The sequence below is a fragment of the Ranitomeya variabilis genome, chromosome 7 (assembly GCF_051348905.1).
Source record: "Ranitomeya variabilis isolate aRanVar5 chromosome 7, aRanVar5.hap1, whole genome shotgun sequence".
NCBI lineage: Eukaryota > Metazoa > Chordata > Amphibia > Anura > Dendrobatidae > Ranitomeya > Ranitomeya variabilis.
This window is the reverse complement of record NC_135238.1, coordinates 171001820-171027230: the sequence shown is the minus strand read 5'-3', so window position 1 is coordinate 171027230 and position 25411 is coordinate 171001820. Positions and strand designations below refer to the sequence as shown.

General features: G+C 45.2%; 1 protein-coding gene across 1 annotated transcript in view; it reads right to left on the bottom strand.

Moving 5' to 3' along the window:
* Positions 1-853: 853 nt before the first annotated feature.
* SPAG16 (sperm associated antigen 16) overlaps positions 854-25411 on the bottom strand; it is a 1378074-nt gene continuing 1353516 nt past the window's right edge. The window contains exon 16 of the mRNA XM_077272256.1: positions 854-1172. Coding sequence (XP_077128371.1) covers positions 997-1172 — 176 coding nt within the window. The 3' untranslated portion in view covers positions 854-996. The remainder of the gene's footprint in view (positions 1173-25411) is intronic.

Genomic DNA, 25411 nt, shown 5'->3' with positions numbered 1-25411 from the left:
AAAGACATTCTCAGTATAACAAAGCTAATATATGTTGTGAAATGCTTCTATTAGCTTAGTTTTTGCCTTTTAATAATTACATTTCTATCTATTTGTTTTGTGGTTTTTGTGTGCAGAATACATTTTTGTTAACACATTCTATTTTGCTAACAGCAGTCATTAACCCGGGCGAAGCCGGGTAGTACAGCTAGTATATATATATATATATATATATATATATATATATATATATATATATATATATTATGTTTTATATATGATCTACTATATAATCGTCTAATTCTGTCTGTTTGTCTATACCGGAAATCCCGCGTCGCTGATTGGTCGCGCCGTGACCAATCAACGATATTGGCTTAGAATTTAACCCCCACTGATAGCGCAACATAGTTCACTTACGTTTACTGAACAAGTTCTATCAGTCACAGTGTGATGTAGTTCAGTCACAGTGTGATGTAGTTCAGTCACGTTTACTGGGCAAGTTCTGTAAGTCACAGTGCCACGTAGTTCAGTCATGTTTACTGAACAAGTTCTGTCAGTCACAGTGCCACATAGTTCAGTCACGTTTACTGGACAACTTCTGTAAGTCACTGTGCCACGTAGTTCAGTCATGTTTACTGAACAAGTCCTGTCAGTCACAGTGCACGTAGTTCAGTCACATTTACTGAACAAGTTCTGTCAGTCACAGTGTGATGTAGTTCAGTCACGTTTACTGGACAAGTTCTGTCAGTCACAGTGCCATGTAAGTCAGTCACGTTTACTTCATAAATAAACTACATACATATTCTAGAATACCCGATGCATTAGAATCGGGACACCATCTAGTATATATATAATATTAGAATCAGTAAACTGTATAGTTGAGTGGTTTATTGTAGATAAATGCTAATGCAGGTAACACAGACTAACAAGAACATTTTATTAAACATTTGAAATCGTTAATCATGTTTGCATATTTCAAGACAAGATAATAAGGATAGAATTATAATGTACTCCTTCTTAAGACCAGAAACGGACAGTTCCATCAGATCCCCCAGATATCAGATAATCTCCTTTGTGGTCAAAGATCACGCATTGAGTATCATCTTCATGGCCATCTAAGCTTGTCAGCTGTCCAGATGTTAACACCAGAATCTTCACTGTTCCATCATTGCTGGCCAGGGACACCAACTGACCTGCACAGGAGAAGAGATCAGAAGGGTAAAACTCATGCTGAGGATGATGCTGAGAATAATGATTAGACTGCAAGTGACGTGTGCTGAATTAATGTTTTTATTGGAAATAACTTCAATCCTAGTGTGATAAATCAATACAAATGAGACAAGCTGTCTATGCCAGCAAGTAAACTCATAAATCCTTAGAATGGACGTCCTGTGCCTGTATATTAGAATAAATACTTTAGCTGCAGGACAGCAAACAATATTAAATTTAGGTGTAGAGACCACCTATGAAAGGTATCTTGCATCCTGATCTAGTAGTCCACTATGCTTATTTAAAGGTAAGAATACTAATAATTTTAGTCTCTGCTGACATCTAGGTCGGAGGTTTTATTAAGAGCTTCCATTGCAGATTCCATCACATGACAAACACCTATGGAAAACTAAAAGGTCCATTTGTAACTATTAGGTCCATTGCATGACATTGGCATTATTAATAAGCAGAGGCTATGAGTCTATGACACAGTTGTGAATTAGCCTTATGCATATATTTTCCTTAATTTCTGTGTTACATTAGAGTTGTGTTCTTTCACGTCAGTGTCTTGAAGGTAGGAATAGTATAGTTTGCAGCAAAACATCAGAAACACTAATATCTAGATTAAGACCATGAAAAGTTAAGGATCTCTCAGGATTCATCAGAATCTATTTACACTTGTCACAACTCTGTGGAATGGAAGTCAAGATATTATTATGAATACAGCATTGCATTGAGTGACCGAGTCCCCAACAAGCACTGATTATTATTATTAATGAAAATATTTTATGAGTTTTCTTATTATGTTTAATATACAAGTATATAAGTATATCATTATTAGTGTTGAGCATTCCGATACTGCAAGTATCGGGTATCGGCCGATACTTGCTGTATCGGAATTTCCGATACCGAGATCCGATACTTTTGTGGTATCGGGTATCGGGTATCGCAACAACATTAATGTAATAATGTGTAAAAAAGAGAATTAAAATAAAAAATATCGCTATACTCACCTCTCCGACGCAGCCTGGACTTCAGCGAGGGAACCGGCAGCGTTGTTTGTTTAAATTTCGCGCTTTTACTTGGTTACGTGAAGTCCCGGCTTGTGATTGGTCAGGGCGGCCATGTTGCCGGGACGCGGACCAATCACAGCAAGCCGTGACGAAATTACGTCACGGCTTGCTGTGATTGGTCCGCGTCCCGGCAACATGGCCGCCATTAACCAATCACAAGCCGTGACGTCACGGGAGGCTGGACATGCGCGTATTTTGAAAAGCGCGCGTGTCCAGCCTCCAGTGACGTCCCGGCAACATGGCCGCCATTAACCAATCACAAGCCGTGACGTCACGGGAGGCTGGACATGCGCGTATTTTGAAAAGCGCGCGTGTCCAGCCTCCAGTGACGTCCCGGCAACATGGCCGCCATTAACCAATCACAAGCCGGGACGTCACGGGAGGCTGGACATGCGCGTATTTTGAAAAGCGCGCGTGTCCAGCCTCCAGTGACGTCCCGGCAACATGGCCGCCATTAACCAATCACAAGCCGGGACGTCACTGGAGGCTGGACACGCGCGCTTTTTAAAATACGCGCGTGTCCAGCCTCCCGTGACGTCACGGCTTGTGATTGGTTAGTGGCGGCCATGTTGCCGGGACGCGGACCAATCACAGCAAGCCGTGACGTAATTTCGTCACGGCTTGCTGTGATTGGTCCGCGTCCCGGCAACATGGCGCCGTGACCAATCATAAGCCGGGACGTCACTGGAGGCTGGACACGCGCGCTTTTCAAAATACGCGCATGTCCAGCCTCCCGTGACGTCACGGCTTGTGATTGGTTAATGGCGGCCATGTTGCCGGGACGCGGACCAATCACAGCAAGCCGTGACGTAATTTCGTCACGGCTTGCTGTGATTGGTCCGCGTCCCGGCAACATGGCCGCCCTGACCAATCACAAGCCGGGACTTCACGTAACCAAGTAAAAGCGCGAATTTTAAACAAACAACGCTGCCGGTTCCCTCGCTGAGGTCCCGGCTGCGTCGGAGAGGTGAGTATAGCGATATTTTTTATTTTAATTCTTTATTTTACACATTAATATGGTTCCCAGGGCCTGAAGGAGAGTTTCCTCTCCTTCAGACCCTGGGAACCATCAGGAATACCGTCCGATACTTGAGTCCAATTGACTTGTATTGGTATCGGGTATCGGTATCGGATTGGATCCGATACTTTGCCGGTATCGGCCGATACTTTCCGATACCGATACTTTCAAGTATCGGACGGTATCGCTCAACACTAATCATTATATATAATTATTGGTAGACTTCAAATTGGTTTTGACTCCTGGTGACCATTCTTGTACATAGTGTTTTTTCTCAAGCTTAGATGTAGGAGTTCTGCACTGACGGTTGTTTCTTATTATGATCACAGATGAAAAAAAAAATCGCTTTTTTTCCACAATCTCTCATTCTTGTCTAGGGACTGTGCCGGATAATACAGCTCAGCCTAATTTAAGTGGACTTAAAGAAAATCTGTTACAGAGAATGCAGTTAAAGGGAACCTGTCACCAGGTTTGGCCGATATGAGAAGTGGCCACTGCCTTTCAGGCCTGATATATAGCATTCTATAATGTTGTATATACGCCCCCAGCCCGACTTGTAAGAGAAGAAAAATAACTTTCATTATACTCACATGCGGGGCGGTCCGCTCCAAGAGGTGTCGCTGGGCTTGGACTGGCGTACTTAACTGCCCTTTTGAGGGCAGAGCAAATTACTGCAGTGTGCAGGTGCCGGGAAAGGTCAAAGAGGCCCGGCGCATGAGTACTGCAGTACTTTTTCCCTCAACAGGGCACATAAGTACGCCTGCACAGGAGCGCGATTCTGGGGAGACTGTGTGGATGATCCAGGGCCGCGTCATCCAAGAAGAAGGACGGCGATCATAAGAAGATGGGAGGCGCTGGACCAAGAAAAGCCACATACCTAAGACCAGACCGCCCTGCCGATGAGTATAATAAAAGTAATTTTTCTTCTCTTCCAGGTCGGGTTGGGAGCTTATGTACAGCATTATAGGATGCTGTATATCAGCCCTGAAAAGAGGTGGCCGCATCTCTGTCATGAATCCCAATGGCTAGGGATAGCAAGGGACAAGCAAAGTAATACAAAATATCGGACGAGCTCTAGGGTGATGGAACCTGGGCTGACCGCTGCCCTACGCCTGACAAACGCAACTAGAGATAGCCAGGGAGCGTGCCTACGTTGGTTCTAGACGCCACGCACCAGCCTAAGAGCTAACTAGTACTGCAGAGAAAATAAGACCTCACTTGCCTCCAGAGGAATGAACCCCAAAAGGTATAGTTGCCCCCCACATGTATTGACGGTGAAATGAGAGGAAGGCACACACATAGAGATGATATATATAGGTTCAGCAAATTGAGGCCCGCTGTAAACTAGAAAGCAGAACGATACAAAAGGGGTCTGAGCGGTCAGCAAAAAACCCTAATCAAAAAACCATCCTGAGATTACAAGAACCCATGTGCCAACTCATGGCACATGGGGAGAACCTCAGTCCACTAGAGCTACCAGCTAGCATAGAGACATAATAAGCAAGCTGGACAAAAAACCAAACAACTGAAAATCAGCACTTAGCTTATCCTGAAAGATCTGGGAGCAGGTAGGCAGGAACCAAACAGAGCACATCTGAATACATTGATAGCCGGCAAGGGAATGACAGAAAGGCCAGGTAAAATAGGAAACACCCAGCCTCTGATGGACAGGTGGAAACCAAAGGCCGCAACCCACCAAAGTCACCCAGTACCAGCAGTAACCACCAGAGGGAGCCCACAAACAGAATCCACAACAGTACCCCCCCCTTGAGGAGGGGTCACCGAACCCTCACGAGAACCCCCAGGGCGATCAGGGTGAGCTCTATGGAAGGCGCGGACCAAATCAGTCGCATGAACATCGGAGGCGACCCCCCAGGAATTATCCTCCTGACCATAACCCTTCCACTTAACCAAATACTGGAGTTTGCGTCTGGAAACACGAGAATCCAAGATCTTCTCAACAACATACTCCAATTCTCCCTCCACCAGCACCGGAGCAGGAGGCTCAACCGAAGGAACAACGGGCACCTCATACCTCCGCAACAACGACCGATGGAACACATTATGAATAGCAAACGATGCTGGGAGATCCAAACGAAAAGATACAGGGTTAAGAATCTCCGAGATCCTATAAGGACCGATGAACCGAGGCTTGAACTTAGGAGAAGAGGCCTTCATAGGGACAAAACGAGAAGACAACCACACGAAATCCCCAACAAGAAGTCGGGGACCCACGCGGCGACGGCGATTAGCAAACTGCTGAGTCTTCTCCTGAGATAACTTCAAATTGTCCACCACCTGATTCCAAATCTGATGTAGCCTGTCCACCACCACGTCCACTCCAGGACAATCCGAAGACTCCACCTGACCAGAGGAAAAACGAGGATGAAACCCCGAATTACAAAAAAAAGGAGAGACCAACGTGGCAGAACTAGCCCGATTATTAAGAGCAAATTCGGCCAGCGGCAAAAAAGCAACCCAGTCATCTTGATCAGCAGAAACAAAACACCTCAAATAAGTTTCCAAGGTCTGATTAGTTCGTTCCGTCTGGCCATTCGTCTGAGGATGGAATGCAGACGAGAAAGACAAATCAATGCCCATCTTGGCACAAAACGTCCGCCAAAATCTAGACACAAACTGGGATCCCCTGTCAGAAACGATATTCTCCGGAATCCCATGCAAACGAACCACGTTCTGAAAAAATAAAGGGACCAACTCAGAGGAGGAAGGCAACTTAGGCAAGGGCACCAAATGAACCATCTTAGAAAAGCGGTCACACACCACCCAGATAACGGACATTTTCTGTGAAACCGGGAGATCAGAAATAAAATCCATGGAAATGTGCGTCCAAGGCCTCTTCGGGATGGGCAAGGATAACAACAACCCACTGGCCCGAGAACAGCAAGGCTTAGCTCGAGCACACACTTCACAAGACTGCACAAAGGTACGCACATCCCTAGACAAGGAAGGCCACCAAAAAGACCTGGCCACCAAGTCTCTAGTACCAAATATTCCAGGATGACCAGCCAACACAGAAGAATGGACCTCGGAGATGACTCTACTGGTCCAATCATCCGGAACAAACAGTCTTTCTGGTGGACAACGATCCGGTTTATCCACCTGAAACTCCTGCAATGCACGTCGCAAGTCTGGGGATACGGCGGACAATATTACCCCATCCCTAAGGATACCAGTAGGCCCAGAGTCTCCAGGAGAGTCAGGCACAAAACTCCTGGAAAGAGCATCTGCCTTCACATTCTTTGAACCTGGCAGGTATGAAACCACGAAATTGAAACGAGAAAAAAACAACGACCAACGAGCCTGTCTAGGATTCAAACGCCTGGCAGACTCAAGGTAAATGAGATTCTTGTGATCAGTCAAGACCACCACACGATGTTTAGCACCCTCAAGCCAATGACACCACTCCTCAAATGCCCACTTCATGGCCAAAAGCTCCCGATTACCCACATCATAATTGCGCTCGGCGGGCGAGAATTTTCTAGAGAAGAATGCACATGGCTTCATCACCGAGCCATTAGAACTTCTCTGTGACAAAACCGCCCCCGCTCCAATCTCGGAAGCATCAACCTCAACCTGAAAAGGAAGTGAAACATCTGGTTGACACAACACAGGAGCAGAAGAAAACCGGCGCTTAAGTTCCTGAAAGGCCTCCACGGCCGCAGGAGACCAATCAGCAACATCAGCACCCTTTTTAGTCAAATCAGTCAAAGGTTTAACAATACTGGAAAAATTAGCAATGAACCGACGATAAAAATTAGCAAACCCCAAGAACTTCTGAAGGCTCTTAACAGATGTAGGTTGTGTCCAGTCACAAATCGCCTGAACCTTGACGGGATCCATCTCAATAGTAGAAGGAGAAAAAATGTACCCCAAAAAGGAAATCTTCTGGACTCCGAAGAGACACTTTGAGCCCTTCACAAACAGAGAATTGGCCCGCAGAACCTGAAACACCTTCCTGACCTGTAAAACATGAGACTCCCAGTCATCAGAAAACACCAAAATATCATCCAAATACACAATCATAAACTTATCCAGATATTCACGGAAAATATTGTGCATAAAGGACTGAAAGACTGACGGAGCATTGGAGAGTCCAAAAGGCATTACCAAATACTCAAAATGGCCCTCAGGCGTATTAAATGCGGTTTTCCACTCGTCACCCTGTTTTATCCGCACCAGATTATACGCACCGCGAAGATCTATCTTAGTGAACCACCTAGCCCCCTTAATGCGAGCAAACAAATCAGTCAATAATGGCAGTGGATACTGATATTTGACTGTAATCTTATTCAGAAGGCGATAATCTATACAAGGCCTCAGGGAACCATCTTTTTTTGCCACGAAAAAAAAACCTGCTCCCAGAGGGGACGAAGATGGACGAATATGTCCCTTTTCCAAGGACTCCTTAATATAATTCCGCATAGCAGTATGCTCTGGCAGTGACAGATTAAATAAACGACCCTTAGGGAACTTACTGCCAGGAATCAATTCTATAGCACAGTCACAATCTCTATGAGGAGGGAGCGAATTGAGCTTAGGCTCCTCAAAAACATCCCTATAGTCAGACAAAAACGCAGGGATCTCAGAAGGAGTAGATGAAGCGATTGAAATCGGAGGTGCATAATCATGAACCCCCTGACATCCCCAGCTTAACACAGACATTGTTTTCCAGTCCAGGACAGGATTATGAGTTTGTAACCATGGCAGACCAAGCACTAGTACATCATGTAAATTATACAGTACAAGGAAGCGAATCACCTCCTGATGAACGGGAGTCATGCGCATGGTCACTTGTGTCCAATACTGCGGCTTATTCATAGCCAATGGTGTAGAGTCAATTCCCTTCAGAGGGATAGGAACTTCCAGAGGCTCCAGACTAAAACCGCAGCGTTTAGCAAATGACCAATCCATAAGACTCAGGGCAGCGCCTGAATCCACATAGGCATCGACGGAAATGGAAGACAGTGAAAAAATCAGAGTCACAGACAAAATGAACTTAGGCTGCAGAGTACCAATGGCAAAAGATTTATCAACCCTTTTTGTGCGTTTAGAGCATGCTGATATAACATGAGCTGAATCACCACAATAAAAACACAATCCATTTTTCCGCCTATAATTTTGCCGTTCACTTCTGGACTGAATTCTATCACATTGCATAGTCTCAGGTGCCTGTTCAGAAGACACCGCCAACTGGTGCACGGGTTTGCGCTCCCGTAAACGCCGATCAATCTGAATGGCCATAGCCATAGACTCATTCAGACCTGTAGGCGTAGGGAACCCCACCATAATATCCTTAATGGCCTCGGAAAGACCATTTCTGAAGTTAGCAGCCAGGGCGCACTCATTCCACTGAGTAAGCACCGACCATTTCCGAAATTTTTGACAATATATTTCCGCTTCATCATGCCCCTGAGAGAGGGCTAATAAAGCCTTTTCAGCCTGAATCTCCAGGTTGGGTTCCTCATAGAGCAATCCCAATGCCAGAAAAAACGCATCCACATTGAGCAATGCAGGATCCCCTGGTGCCAATGCAAATGCCCAATTCTGAGGGTCGCCCCGCTGGAAAGATATTACAATCTTGACCTGTTGAGCAGGGTCTCCAGAGGAGCGAGATTTTAAAGAAAGAAACAATTTACAATTGTTCCTGAAATTCAGGAAGGTAGATCTATCTCCAGAAAAGAACTCTGGAATAGGAATTCTAGGTTCAGACATGGGAGTGTGAACAACAAAATCCTGTATGTTTTAAACTTTTGCCGCGAGATTACTCAGGCTGGAAGCCAAACTCTGGACATCCATGTTAAACAGCTAATATCAGAGCCATTCAAGGGTTAAGAGGAGGTAAGACGCAGCTAGACAGCAATTAAGGGCTAGGCAGCAAAACTCTGAAGGAAAAAAAAAAATAAAAAAAAAAATTTCCCTTAAACACTTCTTTTTCTCCTGCTTCAGCCCAAACAATTAACACTTTGTGGGCCGGCTATACTGTCATGAATCCCAATGGCTAGGGATAGCAAGGGACAAGCAAAGTAATACAAAATATCAGACGAGCTCTAGGGTGATGGAACCTGGGCTGACCGCTGCCCTACGCCTGACAAACGCAACTAGAGATAGCCAGGGAGCGTGCCTACGTTGGTTCTAGACACCACGCACCAGCCTAAGAGCTAACTAGCACTGCAGAGAAAATAAGACCTCACTTGCCTCCAGAGGAATGAACCCCAAAAGGTATAGTTGCCCCCCCACATGTATTGACGGTGAAATGAGAGGAAGGCACACACATAGAGATGATATATATAGGTTCAGCAAATTGAGGCCCGCTGTAAACTAGAAAGCAGAACGATACAAAAGGGGTCTGAGCGGTCAGCAAAAAACCCTAATCAAAAGACCATCCTGAGATTACAAGAACCCATGTGCCAACTCATGGCACATGGGGAGAACCTCAGTCCACTAGAGCTACCAGCTAGCATAGAGAAATAATAAGCAAGCTGGACTAAAAAACCAAACAACTGAAAATCAGCACTTAGCTTATCCTGAAAGATCTGGGAGCAGGTATGCAGGAACTAAACAGAGCACATCTGAATACATTGATAGCCGGCAAGGGAATGACAGAAAGGCCAGGTAAAATAGGAAACACCCAGCCTCTGATGGACAGGTGGAAACCAAAGGCCGCAACCCACCAAAGTCACCCAGTACCAGCAGTAACCACCAGAGGGAGCCCACAAACAGAATCCACAACAGAACCCCCCCCTTGAGGAGGGGTCACCGAACCCTCACGAGAACCCCCAGGGCGATCAGGGTGAGCTCTATGGAAGGCGCGGACCAAATCAGTCGCATGAACATCGGAGGCGACCACCCAGGAATTATCCTCCTGACCATAACCCTTCCACTTAACCAAATACTGGAGTTTGCGTCTGGAAACACGAGAATCCAAGATCTTCTCAACAACATACTCCAATTCTCCCTCCACCAGCACCGGAGCAGGAGGCTCAACCGAAGGAACAACGGGCACCTCATACCTCCGCAACAACGACCGATGGAACACATTATGAATAGCAAACGATGCTGGGAGATCCAAACGAAAAGATACAGGGTTAAGAATCTCCGAGATCCTATAAGGACCGATGAACCGAGGCTTGAACTTAGGAGAAGAGGCCTTCATAGGGACAAAACGAGAAGACAACCACACCAAATCCCCAACAAGAAGTCGGGGACCCACGCGGCGACGGCGATTAGCAAACTGCTGAGTCTTCTCCTGAGATAACTTCAAATTGTCCACCACCTGATTCCAAATCTGATGTAGCCTGTCCACCACCACGTCCACTCCAGGACAATCCGAAGGCTCCACCTGACCAGAGGAAAAACGAGGATGAAACCCCGAATTACAAAAAAAAGGAGAGACCAACGTGGCAGAACTAGCCCGATTATTAAGAGCAAATTCGGCCAGTGGCAAAAAAGCAACCCAGTCATCTTGATCAGCAGAAACAAAACACCTCAAATAAGTTTCCAAGGTCTGATTAGTTCGCTCCGTCTGGCCATTCGTCTGAGGATGGAATGCAGACGAGAAAGACAAATCAATGCCCATCTTGGCACAAAACGTCCGCCAAAATCTAGACACAAACTGGGATCCCCTGTCAGAAACGATATTCTCCGGAATCCCATGCAAACGAACTACGTTCTAAAAAAATAAAGGGACCAACTCAGAGGAGGAAGGCAACTTAGGCAAGGGCACCAAATGAACCATCTTAGAAAAGCGGTCACACACCACCCAGATAACGGACATTTTCTGTGAAACCGGGAGATCAGAAATAAAATCCATGGAAATGTGCGTCCAAGGCCTCTTCGGGATGGGCAAGGATAACAACAACCCACTGGCCCGAGAACAGCAAGGCTTAGCTCGAGCACACACTTCACAAGACTGCACAAAGGTACGCACATCCCTAGACAAGGAAGGCCACCAAAAAGACCTGGCCACCAGGTCTCTAGTACCAAATATTCCAGGATGACCAGCCAACACAGAAGAATGGACCTCGGAGATGACTCTATTGGTCCAATCATCCGGAACAAACAGTCTTTCTGGTGGACAACGATCCGGTTTATCCACCTGAAACTCCTGCAATGCACATCGCAAGTCTGGGGATACGGCGGACAATATTACCCCATCCCTAAGGATACCAGTAGGCCCAGAGTCTCCAGGAGAGTCAGGCACAAAACTCCTGGAAAGAGCATCTGCCTTCACATTCTTTGAACCTGGCAGGTATGAAACCACGAAATTGAAACGAGAAAAAAACAACGACCAACGAGCCTGTCTAGGATTCAAACGCCTGGCAGACTCAAGGTAAATGAGATTCTTGTGATCAGTCAAGACCACCACACGATGAGCACCCTCAAGCCAATGACGCCACTCCTCAAATGCCCACTTCATGGCCAAAAGCTCCCGATTACCCACATCATAATTGCGCTCGGCGGGCGAGAATTTTCTAGAGAAGAATGCACATGGCTTCATCACCGAGCCATTAGAACTTCTCTGTGACAAAACCGCCCCCGCTCCAATCTCGGAAGCATCAACCTTAACCTGAAAAGGAAGTGAAACATCTGGTTGACACAACACAGGAGCAGAAGAAAACCGGCGCTTAAGTTCCTGAAAGGCCTCCACGGCCGCAGGAGACCAGTTAGCAACATCAGCACCCTTTTTAGTCAAATCAGTCAAAGGTTTAACAATACTGGAAAAATTAGCAATGAACCGACGATAAAAATTAGCAAACCCCAAGAACTTCTGAAGGCTCTTAACAGATGTAGGTTGTGTCCAGTCACAAATCGCCTGAACCTTGATGGGATCCATCTCAATAGTAGAAGGAGAAAAAATGTACCCCAAAAAAGAAATCTTCTGGACTCCGAAGAGACACTTTGAGCCCTTCACAAACAGAGAATTGGCCCGCAGAACCTGAAACACCTTCCTGACCTGTAGAACATGAGACTCCCAGTCATCAGAAAACACCAAAATATCATCCAAATACACAATCATAAACTTATCCAGATATTCACGGAAAATATTGTGCATAAAGGACTGAAAGACTGACGGAGCATTGGAGAGCCCAAAAGGCATTACCAAATACTCAAAATGGCCCTCAGGCGTATTAAATGCGGTTTTCCACTCATCACCCTGTTTTATCCGCACCAGATTATACGCACCGCGAAGATCTATCTTAGTGAACCACCTAGCCCCCTTAATGCGAGCAAACAAATCAGTCAATAATGGCAATGGATACTGATATTTAACTGTAATCTTATTCAGAAGGCGATAATCTATACAAGGCCTCAGGGAACCGTCCTTTTTTGCCACGAAAAAAAAACCTGCTCCCAGAGGGGACGAAGATGGACGAATATGTCCCTTTTCCAAGGACTCCTTAATATAATTCCGCATAGCAGTATGCTCTGGCAGTGACAGATTAAATAAACGACCCTTAGGGAACTTACTGCCAGGAATCAATTCTATAGCACAGTCACACTCTCTATGAGGAGGGAGCGAATTGAGCTTAGGCTCCTCAAAAACATCCCTATAGTCAGACAAAAACGCAGGGATCTCAGAAGGAGTAGATGAAGCGATTGAAATCGGAGGTGCATGATCATGAACCCCCTGACATCCCCAGCTTAACACAGACATTGTTTTCCAGTCCAGGACAGGATTATGAGTTTGTAACCATGGCAGACCAAGCACTACTACATCATGTAAATTATACAGTACAAGGAAGTGAATCACCTCCTGATGAACGGGAGTCATGCGCATGGTCACTTGTGTCCAATACTGCGGTTTATTCATAGCCAATGGTGTAGAGTCAATTCCCTTCAGAGGAACTTCCAGAGGCTCCAGACTAAAACCGCAGCGTTTAGCAAATGACCAATCCATAAGACTCAGGGCAGCGCCCGAATCCACATAGGCATCGACGGAAATGGAAGACAGTGAAAAAATCAGAGTCACAGACAAAATGAACTTAGGCTGCAGAGTACCAATGGCAAAAGATTTATCAACCCTTTTTGTGCGTTTAGAGCATGCTGATATAACATGAGCTGAATCACCACAATAAAAACACAATCCATTTTTCCGCCTATAATTTTGCCGTTCACTTCTGGACTGAATTCTATCACATTGCATAGTCTCAGGTGCCTGTTCAGAAGACACCGCCAACTGGTGCACGGGTTTGCGCTCCCGTAAACGCCGATCAATCTGAATGGCCATAGCCATAGACTCATGCAGACCTGTAGGCGTAGGGAACCCCACCATAATATCCTTAATGGCCTCAGAAAGACCATTTCTGAAGTTTGCAGCCAGGGCACACTCATTCCACTGAGTAAGCACCGACCATTTCTGAAATTTTTGACAATATATTTCCGCTTCATCATGCCCCTGAGAGAGGGCTAATAAAGCCTTTTCAGCCTGAATCTCCAGGTTAGGTTCCTCATAGAGCAATCCCAATGCCAGAAAAAACGCATCCACACTGAGCAATGCAGGATCCCCTGGTGCCAATGCAAATGCCCAATTCTGAGGGTCGCCCCGCAGGAAAGATATTACAATCCTGACCTGTTGAGCAGGGTCTCCAGAGGAGCGAGTTTTTAAAGAAAGAAACAATTTACAATTGTTCCTGAAATTCAGGAAGGTAGATCTATCTCCAGAAAAGAACTCTGGAATAGGAATTCTAGGTTCAGACATGGGAGTGTGAACAACAAAATCCTGTATATTTTGAACTTTTGCCGCGAGATTACTCAGGCTGGAAGCCAAACTCTGGACATCCATGTTAAACAGCTAAGATCAGAGCCATTCAAGGGTTAAGAGGAGGTAAGAAGCAGCTAGACAGCAATTAAGGGCTAGGCAGCAAAACTCTGAAGGGAAAAAAAAAAAAAAAAAAAATTTCCCTTAAACACTTCTTTTTCTCCTGCTTCAGCCCAAACAATTAACACTTTGTGGGCCGGCTATACTGTCATGAATCCCAATGGCTAGGGGATAGCACAGGACAAGCAAGGTACAAATAAATAACGGACGAGCTCTAGGGTGATGGAACCTGGGCTGACCGCTGCCCTACGCCTGACAAACGCAACTAGAGATAGCCAGGGAGCGTGCCTACGTTGGTTCTAGACGCCACGCGCCAGCCTAAGAGCTAACTAGTACTGCAGAGAAAATAAAGACCTCACTTGCCTCCAGAGGAATGAACCCCAAAAGGTATAGTTGCCCCCCCACATGTATTGACGGTGAAATGAGAGGAAGGCACACACATAGAGATGATATATATAGGTTTAGCAAATTGAGGCCCGCTGTAAACTAGAAAGCAGAACGATACAAAAGGGGTCTGAGGGGTCAGCAAAAAACCCTAATCAAAAACCATCCTGAGATTACAAGAACCCATGTGCCAACTCATGGCACATGGGGAGAACCTCAGTCCACTAGAGCTACCAGCTAGCATAGAGAAATAATAAGCAAGCTGGACTAAAAACCAAACAACTGAAAATCAGCACTTAGCTTATCCTGAAAGATCTGGGAGCAGGTATGCAGGAACTAAACAGAGCACATCTGAATACATTGATAGCCGGCAAGGGAATGACAGAAAGGCCAGGTAAAATAGGAAACACCCAGCCTCTGATGGACAGGTGGAAACCAAAGGCCGCAACCCACCAAAGTCACCCAGTACCAGCAGTAACCACCAGAGGGATCCCACAAACAGAATCCACAACACAAGGGTACCAAATGGACCATCTTAGAAAAGCGATCACAAACCACCCAAATGACAGACATCCTTTGAGACACAGGAACATCTGAAATAAAATCCATGGAAACATGCGTCCAAGGCCTTTTCAGGACTGGCAAGGGCAAAAGCAACCCACTGGCACGAGAACAGCAGGGCTTAGCCCGAGCACAAGTCCCACAGGACTGCACAAAAGAACGCACATCCCGTGACAAGGAAGGCCACCAAAAGGACCTAGCCACCAAATCTCTGGTCCCAAAAATCCCAGGATGACCAGCCAACACTGAGCAATGAACCTCAGAAATAACTCTGCTAGTCCATCTATCAGGGACAAATAGTTTCTCCGCTGGACAACGGTCAGGTCTATCAGCCTGAAACTCCTGCAGCACCCGCCTCAAATCAGGGGAGATGGCAGACAGAATTACCCCCTCTTTGAGAATACCAGCCGGCTCAGGGACTCCCGGAGAATCAGGCACAAAACTCCTAGAAAGGGCATCCGCCTTCACATTCTTAGAACCTGGAAGGTATGAGACCACAAAATTGAAACGGGAGAAAAACAGCGACCATCGAGCCTGTCTAGGATTCAACCGCTTGGCAGACTCGAGATAAGTCAGATTTTTGTGATCCGTCAAGACCACCACGCGGTGCTTGGCTCCCTCAAGCCAATGTCGCCACTCCTCGAAAGCCCACTTCATAGCTAGCAGCTCCCGATTGCCAACATCATAATTACGCTCAGCAGGCAAAAACTTTCTAGAAAAGAAGGCACATGGCTTCATCACAGAGCCATCAGAACTTCTTTGAGACAAAACAGCCCCTGCTCCAATCTCAGAAGCATCAACCTCGATCTGAAAAGGGAGCGAAACATCTGGCTGACGCAACACAGGGGCCGAAGAGAAACGATGTTTCAGCTCCTGAAAAGCCTCAACGGCCGCAGAGGACCAATTCACCACATCAGCACCTTTCTTTCTCAAATCAGTCAATGGTTTAACCACACTAGAAAAATTAGCGATGAAGCGACGGTAAAAATTAGCAAAGCCCAGGAATTTCTGGAGGCTCTTCACAGATGTAGGTTGAGTCCAATCATAAATGGCCTGAACTTTAACAGGGTCCATCTCGATAGTAGAAGGGGAAAAAATGAAGCCCAAAAAGGAAACCTTCTGAACTCCGAAGAGACATTTAGACCCCTTCACAAACAACGCATTAGCACGAAGGACCTGGAACACCATCCTGACCTGCCTCACATGAGACTCCCAATCATCCGAAAAGACCAAAATATCATCCAAATATACAATCATGAATCTATCCAGATACTTTCGGAAGATGTCATGCATAAAGGACTGAAACACAGATGGAGCATTTGAAAGCCCGAATGGCATTACCAGGTACTCAAAATGGCCCTCGGGCGTATTAAATGCTGTTTTCCATTCATCACCCTGTTTAATACGCACAAGGTTATACGCCCCTCGGAGATCTATCTTGGTGAACCAACTAGCCCCCTTAATCCGAGCAAACAAATCAGACAGCAGAGGCAAAGGGTACTGAAATTTGACCGTGATCTTATTGAGAAGGCGGTAATCTATACAGGGTCTCAGAGAACCATCCTTCTTGGCCACAAAAAAGAACCCTGCTCCCAACGGTGATGAAGACGGGCGAATATGTCCTTTCTCCAAGGACTCCTTTACATAACTCAGCATAGCGGCGTCCTCTGGCACAGATAAATTGAAAAGTCGGCCCTTAGGAAACTTACTACCAGGAATCAAATTTATAGCACAATCACAATCCCTATGAGGGGGTAGGACACTGGATTTGGGCTCATCAAATACATCCTGGTAATCCGACAGAAACTCAGGGACTTCAGAAGGAGTGGAAGCAGAAATTGACACCAACGGAACATTGCCATGTACCCCCTGACAACCCCAACTAGACACAGACATTGATTTCCAATCCAATACTGGATTATGAACCTGTAGCCAAGGCAAACCCAACACGACCACATCATGCAAATTATGCAACACCAAAAAGCGAATATCTTCCTGATGTGCAGGATCCATGCACATGGTCAACTGAGTCCAGTACTGAGGTTTATTCTTGGCCAACGGCGTGGCATCAATTCCCCTTAATGGAATAGGATACTGCAAACGCTCCAAGAAAAAACCACAGCGCCTGGCAAACTCCAAGTCCATCAAATTCAGGGCAGCGCCTGAATCCACAAATGCCATAACCGAGTAGGATGACAAAGAGCAAATCAGAGTAACAGACAAAAGAAATTTAGGCTGTACAGTACCAATGGTGACAGACCTAGCGAACCGCTTAGTGCGCTTAGGACAATCAGAGATAGCATGAGTGGGGTCACCACAGTAAAAACACAGCCTATTCTGACGTCTGTGTTCTTGCCGTTCAGTTCTGGTCAAAGTTCTATCACATTGCATAAGCTCAGGCCTCTGCTCAGAGGACACCGCCAAATGGTGCACAATTTTGCGCTCACGCAAACGCTGATCAATTTGGATGGCCAAGGACATTGATTCATTCAGACCAGCAGGCGTGGGAAATCCCACCATAACATCCTTAAGGGCTTCAGAAAGACCCTTTCTAAAAATTGCTGCCAGGGCACACTCATTCCATTGAGTAAGCACAGACCATTTTCTAAACTTCTGACAATATATCTCCGCTTCATCCTGACCCTGACACAAAGCTAGCAAGATTTTCTCTGCCTGATCCACTGAATTTGGTTAGTCATAAAGCAATCCAAGCGCCAGAAAAAACGCATCTACATTAAGCAATGCAGGATCTCCTGGCGCAAGGGAGAATGCCCAGTCTTGAGGGTCGCCACGCAACAAAGAAATAATAATTTTTACTTGCTGAATGGGGTCACCAGAGGAGCGGGGTCTCAAAGCAAGAAACAGTTTACAATTATTTTTGAAATTCAGAAACTTAGATCTATCCCCAGAAAACAAATCAGGAATTGGAATTCTAGGCTCTAACATCGGATTCTGAACTACATAATCTTGAATGCTTTGTACTCTTGCAGTGAGATGATCCACACAAGAGGACAGACCTTGAATATCCATATCTACACCTGAGTCCTGAACCACCCAGAGATTAAGGGGAAAAGAGAGACAAAACACACTGCAAAGAAAAAAAAATGGGTTCAGAACTTCTCTTATACCTCTTTTGAGATGCATTAACACTTTGTAGGCCAGCTGTACTGTTATGGACCTGGTGGTTAGGAGCACCCGGAATGACCTGATGAGCAAACTAGTAATCAGAACAAGCTCTGGGAAAGTGGGAACTCTGCTGACCGCAAATCCTACTCCTATCACACACACTAGAAATAGCTGTGGAGCGTACCTAACTCTCCCTAGACGCCTCTTCACAGCCTAAGAGCTAACTACCCCTAAAGATAGAAAAGAAGCCTAACCTTGCCTCAGAGAAATTCCCCAAAGGTAAAGTCAGCCCCCACATATATTGACTGTCAGTTAAGAGGAAAGTCACAAACACAGGAATGAAACAGGTTTTAGCATAGGAGGCCAGACTACACTAAATAGTCAGAGGATAGCAAAGGGAACTATGCGGTCAGCACAAAAAGACTACAAAAAACCACGCAGAGTAAGCAAAAAGACTCCCCACACCGACTCACGGTGTGGAGGTGCCACTCTGCACCCCAGAGCTTCCAGCTAGCAAGGAAATATCATGATAGCAAGCTGTAAATTAGCAGTACTAAGAAATATATTCAGGAAGCAGTAACAACAAATGAACTAGCAAAGACTTAGCTTCTGCTGGAGTAGACAGGTCCTCAGAGAAGTCCAAGAGAGATCTGAACCAATACTGAAACATGGACAGCTGGCATCAAGTAACGATCTGAGTGGAGTTAAATAGGGAAGCCAGCAGCAATAAACGAGAGCAGCTGACAAAGCCAACCTCAGTGACCAGCAGTTCCGCTCAAAGCCACCAGAGGGAGTCCAAGAGCAGAACTAACCAAAGTACCATTCATGACCACAGGAGGGAGTCCGAGAACGGAATTCACAACAGGAGGCACGCTCTACACATCACCGGAAGCTATCATCTAAACTGTTTTATACTCCTAGCTTCAGAGGTGCGCACTACACACATGACCGGAAGCTATCATCTAAACTGTTTTATACTCCCAACTTCAGAGGCACGCTCTACACATCACCGGAAGATATCATCCAAACTGTTTTATACTTCCAGCTTCAGAGGCGCGCACTACACATGACCGGAAGCTATCATCTAAACTGTTTTATACTCTCATCATCAGAGGCGCACACTACACATGACCGGAAGCTATCATCTAAACTGTTTTATACTCCCATCATCAGAGGCACACACTACACATGACCGGAACTTATCATCTAAACTGTTTTATACTCCCAGCTTCAGAGGCGCGCACTACACATGACCGGAAGCTATCATCTAAACTGTTTTATACTCCCAGCTTCAGAGGCGCATACTACACATGACCGGAAGCTATCATCTAAACTGTTTTATACTCCCAGCTTCAGAGGCGCACACTACATATGACCAGAAGCTATCATCTAAACTGTTTTATACTCCCAGCTTCAGAGGCGCGCACTACACATGACCGGAAGCTATCATCTAAACTGTTTTATACTCCCAGCTTCAGAGGCGCACACTACATATGACCAGAAGCTATCATCTAAACTGTTTTATACTCCCAGCTTCAGAGGCGCGCACTACACATGACCGGAAGCTATCATCTAAACTGTTTTATACTCCCAGCTTCAGAGGTGCGCACTACACATGACCGGAAGCTATCATCTAAACTGTTTTATACTCTCATCATCAGAGGCGCACACTACATATGACCGGAAGCTATCATCTCAACTGTTTTATACTCCCAGCTTCAGAGGCGCGCACTACACATGACCGGAAGCTATCATCTAAACTGTTTTATACTCCCAACTTCAGAGGCACGCTCTACACATCACCGGAAGATATCATCCAAACTGTTTTATACTTCCAGCTTCAGAGGCGCGCACTACACATGACCGGAAGCTATCATCTAAACTGTTTTATACTCTCATCATCAGAGGCTCACACTACACATGACCGGAAGCTATCATCTAAACTGTTTTATACTCCCATCATCAGAGGCACACACTACACATGACCGGAACTTATCATCTAAACTGTTTTATACTCCCAGCTTCAGAGGCGCGCACTACACATGACCGGAAGCTATCATCTAAACTGTTTTATACTCCCAGCTTCAGAGGCGCATACTACACATGACCGGAAGCTATCATCTAAACTGTTTTATACTCCCAGCTTCAGAGGCGCACACTACATATGACCAGAAGCTATCATCTAAACTGTTTTATACTCCCAGCTTCAGAGGCGCGCACTACACATGACCGGAAGCTATCATCTAAACTGTTTTATACTCCCAGCTTCAGAGGTGCGCACTACACATGACCGGAAGCTGTCATCTAAACTGTTTTATACTCTCATCATCAGAGGCGCACACTACATATGACCGGAAGCTATCATCTAAACTGTTTTATACTCCCAGCTTCAGAGGCGCGCACTACACATGACCGGAAGCTATCATCTAAACTGTTTTATACTCCCAGCTTCAGAGGCGCACACTACACATGACCGGAAGTGATCTTCTGAACTGTTTTATACTCCCAGCTTCAGAGGCGCGCACTACATATGACCGGAAGCTATCATCTAAACTGTTTTATACTCCCAGCTTCAGAGGCGCACACTACATATGACCAGAAGCTATCATCTAAACTGTTTTATACTCCCAGCTTCAGAGGCGCGCACTACACATGACCGGAAGCTATCATCTAAACTGTTTTATACTCCCAGCTTCAGAGGTGCGCACTACACATGACCGGAAGCTATCATCTAAACTGTTTTATACTCTCATCATCAGAGGCGCACACTAGATATGACCGGAAGCTATCATCTAAACTGTTTTATACTCCCAGCTTCAGAGGCACGCACTACACATGACCGGAAGCTATCATCTAAACTGTTTTATACTCCCAGCTTCAGAGGCGCGCACTACACATGACCGGAAGCTATCATCTAAACTGTTTTATACTCCCAGCTTCAGAGGCGCACACTACATATGACCAGAAGCTATCATCTAAACTGTTTTATACTCCCAGCTTCAGAGGCACGCACTACACATCACCGGAAGCTATCATCTAAACTGTTTTATACTCCCAGCTTCAGAGGCGCACACTACATATGACCAGAAGCTATCATCTAAACTGTTTTATACTCCCAGCTTCAGAGGCGCGCACTACACATGACCGGAAGCTATCATCTAAACTGTTTTATACTCCCAGCTTCAGAGGTGCGCACTACACATGACCGGAAGCTATCATCTAAACTGTTTTATACTCTCATCATCAGAGGCGCACACTAGATATGACCGGAAGCTATCATCTAAACTGTTTTATACGCCCAGCTTCAGAGGCACGCACTACACATGACCGGAAGCTATCATCTAAACTGTTTTATACTCCCAGCTTCAGAGGCGCACACTACACATGACCGGAAGTGATCTTCTGAACTGTTTTATACTCCCAGCTTCAGAGGCGCGCACTACATATGACCGGAAGCTATCATCTAAACTGTTTTATACTCCCAGCTTCAGAGGCGCACACTACACATGACCCGAAGTGATCTTCTGAACTTCCGGTCATGCACAGTGCAGCTCTGAAGCTGGGAGTATAAAACAGTTTAGATGATAGCTTCCCCCCTACAGGGGCGTGATAACATGAAAGGAGGGCTTACCAGTCTGGGATAACAAACACCCCATCGACTAGTCAAAGCCCTCGTTAGCATAGGAAATAGGGGCAATATAAATATATATTTTTTAAACCTTATTTGACCAGAAAAATGTTACACAGGGAATTTACTGATAAATAAGTGAATGCTGCTGGGTTGGAGGGCATGGGGGACCTGACAGGTTCCCTTTAAATACCTTGGAAAAAACCCTCAGTTCCCTGTAGCAATTACTGAATTCCAGCTATTGATTAAGCTAACCAAGCTTCTGTGCTATTCAGAAGAGTTATATGACACACATACCAGAAGATAAGAAAGCAAATTAAAAGAATCATACTGGAAGGCACACATATTGCAGACATTCCCTGTTTGGCTGAGTTTAGAAAATAAATCACAAACTTAGAGATATTAATATATATCAAATAATGTATAGAATTCCATGTACGTCTCCATGTTTTTTCTCCATATTTATAATGCACAAATAATACAAAAATGATTCTATGTATTCCGAAAAAAAAACCAAAATGTTTATCAGCCCCCATTTACTGACATTTTCTACAGCAACACTGAACAAATCCATATGCTGCATTAAAGTTTAGCATGGGATGGATGGAATCATTGAAAGTAGATCCAATCTGATCACTTTTGGGAATCGATACCAAATATATCGTCCCATGCATTCTCCTTTGTCTGCTTTATCACCACTGTGCTATTCCAATCTCAGTTCTCAGTCAATTGTCCTTCAGGTCCATTAGACCATGGAGATGTCAGGATTGTTTTCTTAGAGTTCTCTGGAAAAACATACAGTATAGTAATAGAAAAAAAATCAGAATCCTAACCCCTCCATTGCTGAAAATAATGTTTCACTTTGAGAAAACTGAAGCGTTAACACAATTTTTCTAACATTCCGTTCAGTTTCATAGAGATTTTTTTCCTCTCAAATTATTGTGATGCGAACAGCTAGAACGGTAAGCATACATTTTACTGCAGTAAACACGCTATAGCTTAATGATAATGTATCTGTAAAATTACTCTGGAGATGATTATTCCTCCCCAAAAAAATTGTTTGAAAATTGTCTTGTTCCTTTTTAATTCCAAATAAAGCATTTTCTTCTGCAAGTCACTACTGTACTGTGATATGTATATGAGTTATCTCCGCCGATGCAAATCACTTATATACCGCAGGACGAGAGGGAATCTGCTGCTCATCGGCTAAAATCACATTGTAAGTTGGTTCCTAGTTGACCTATAAATCTTTCCATCCCCCTGAAGCGCTCCTCCTCCCATCAAAGTTTTTATCCTCTTAATAAATTGCAGTCATCACATTAAAAAGCACTGTTTACTGACAATTGCTCATTTTGCCTTTCCCCCTGCTAATGATTCTCTATTCTCTGCTATATGTAGAAACAGGAAGTCTCTCGTCCCTGAAGAAATCATTCTTCTCTTCAACTCTTGACCAAGCTGCTATGCTCCCCCCCTACGTCATTGAGTTTTGCTGTGACTTGTGAGTCATGCAGGAAAAATTGACCTCCTGTTTCTACATAGAGCTTAGAAGGATTCAGCTAGTCTGTTTTTAATCACGTGATGTCGTAGACCTAATGGAAAAGAGAAGCATTAGCTGGGTAGAAAGGCAAAATGATCAATTGTAAGTACACAGTGCTATACAGTATAATATGATGGCTGCAATATATTAAGAGGATAAAACTTTGATGGGAGTGCTTCTTTCATTCTGTGATATTATCTCAGTGAATCTGTATCAAAATCCACATCCAATTTTGGTGAAGTTTTGTCACAGATGTAAAATTATAACCAATGTGGATCCTACCTAAAAGGGACACCATGCCATTAATATATGCTAGGTGTGGGTCCCATCCTGACAGATACAAGTGGAGAAATAAGCTGCTTTCTCTAAGATATATTATAAAGATTTTTATAGTTGCGTAAATTATGAATTCCTGCAAAGTTTGTTGAAAGAGTAGAACATCAGTGTCATATTCAGCCAGAACTAGAGGGAAGCTTTCTTAACTTCGCTAGGTGGCTCAAAAAGAAAAGAAAACAATGTATCAAACTATCTACAAACCATCTGGTTGACTATTTACTGGCTACAATTTCATACAGTAAGGCTACTTTCACACTAGCGTTAACTGCATTCCGTCACAATGCGTCGTTTTGCCGAAAAAACGCATCCTGCAAAAGTGTTTGCAGGATGCGTTTTTTCACCATTGATTAACATTAAGCGACGCATTGTGACGGATTGCCACACGTCGCACCCGTCGTGCGACGGATGCGTCGTGCAGTGGCGGACCGTCGGGAGCAAAAAACGCTACATGTAACGTTTTTTGGTCACGACGGTCTGCTTTTTCCGACCGCGCATGCGCGGCCGGAACTCCGCCCCCACCTCCCCGCGCTTCCCCGCACCTCACAATGGGGCAGCGGATGCGCTGGAAAAATGCATCCGCTGCCCCCGTTGTGCGGCGGAGACAACGCTAGCGTCGGGAACGTCGGCCCGACGCACAGCGACGGGCCGAGCCCGACGCTAGTGTGAAAGTAGCCTAAGTTAAAATTATTGTGATATTAAAAGAATCTGTCACCAGGTTTGTGTCCCCTAAGGCTACTTTCACACTAGCGTCATTGTGGAGAAAAGACGCATCCTGCAAAGTTGTCTGCAGGATGCATTTTTTCTCCATAGACTTTTATTAGCGACGAATTGCGACGCAGTGCCACACATCGTGCGACGGTTGCGCAGTGTTTTGGCGCACCGCCGGCACACAAAACGTTACATGTAACTTTTTTTGTGCGTCGGGACCGCCATTTTCGACCTCGCATGTGCGGCCGGAACTCCGCCCCCACCTCCCCGGACCTTACAATGGGGCAGCGGAAGCGTCGTAAGACTGCTTCCACTGCCCACGTCGGGCATTTTTGTCACAGTATGTGTCGGTACGTCGGGCCGACGCAGCGCGATGGCCCCGTACCGACGCTAGCGTGAAAGCAGCCTAATATGAGAGTAGCATAATATAGAGACAGAGACCCTGATTCCAGCAATGTGTCACTTATTGGGTTGCTGAGTGTAGTTTTGAACAAAATCACTAGATTATTCCTAGATGACTAGTAAACCTGTTACCAGGTAGTCCTCCATATTCATGAGTTCTGCCTAACCCTGACTCCACAAGGGATTAGCGGCTTTCTGTGTACACTGTACATAGGCAGAAAGCTGCCAATCAGTGGTGTGGGCGGGGTTATACAGAGCTCAATATTCAGAGAACTGGTAGATCTGCAGCAGAGAAAACAGGAATGTTACCAAAATCATAGCAAGCAGCCCAGTAAGTGATATATCATTGGAATCAGAGTCTCTGCCCCTACATTATGCTGCTCTCATACGGGGTAGCACAAACCTCTTGTCAGATTCCTTTTAAATAGATGCAGTGGTATTTCTGACATGAATCAAAAAATATTAAAACATTGACTCTTGCTTAGAATTCCAATTTGTAAATGTAAGCTCCATATCAGCTTCTGTAGTACTTATCAGGCTGCCTCTCTTCCCTGATCAAATTGCAGCACTCTACAAATTCCTGTAACTATAAGGCTATGTTCACACGCTG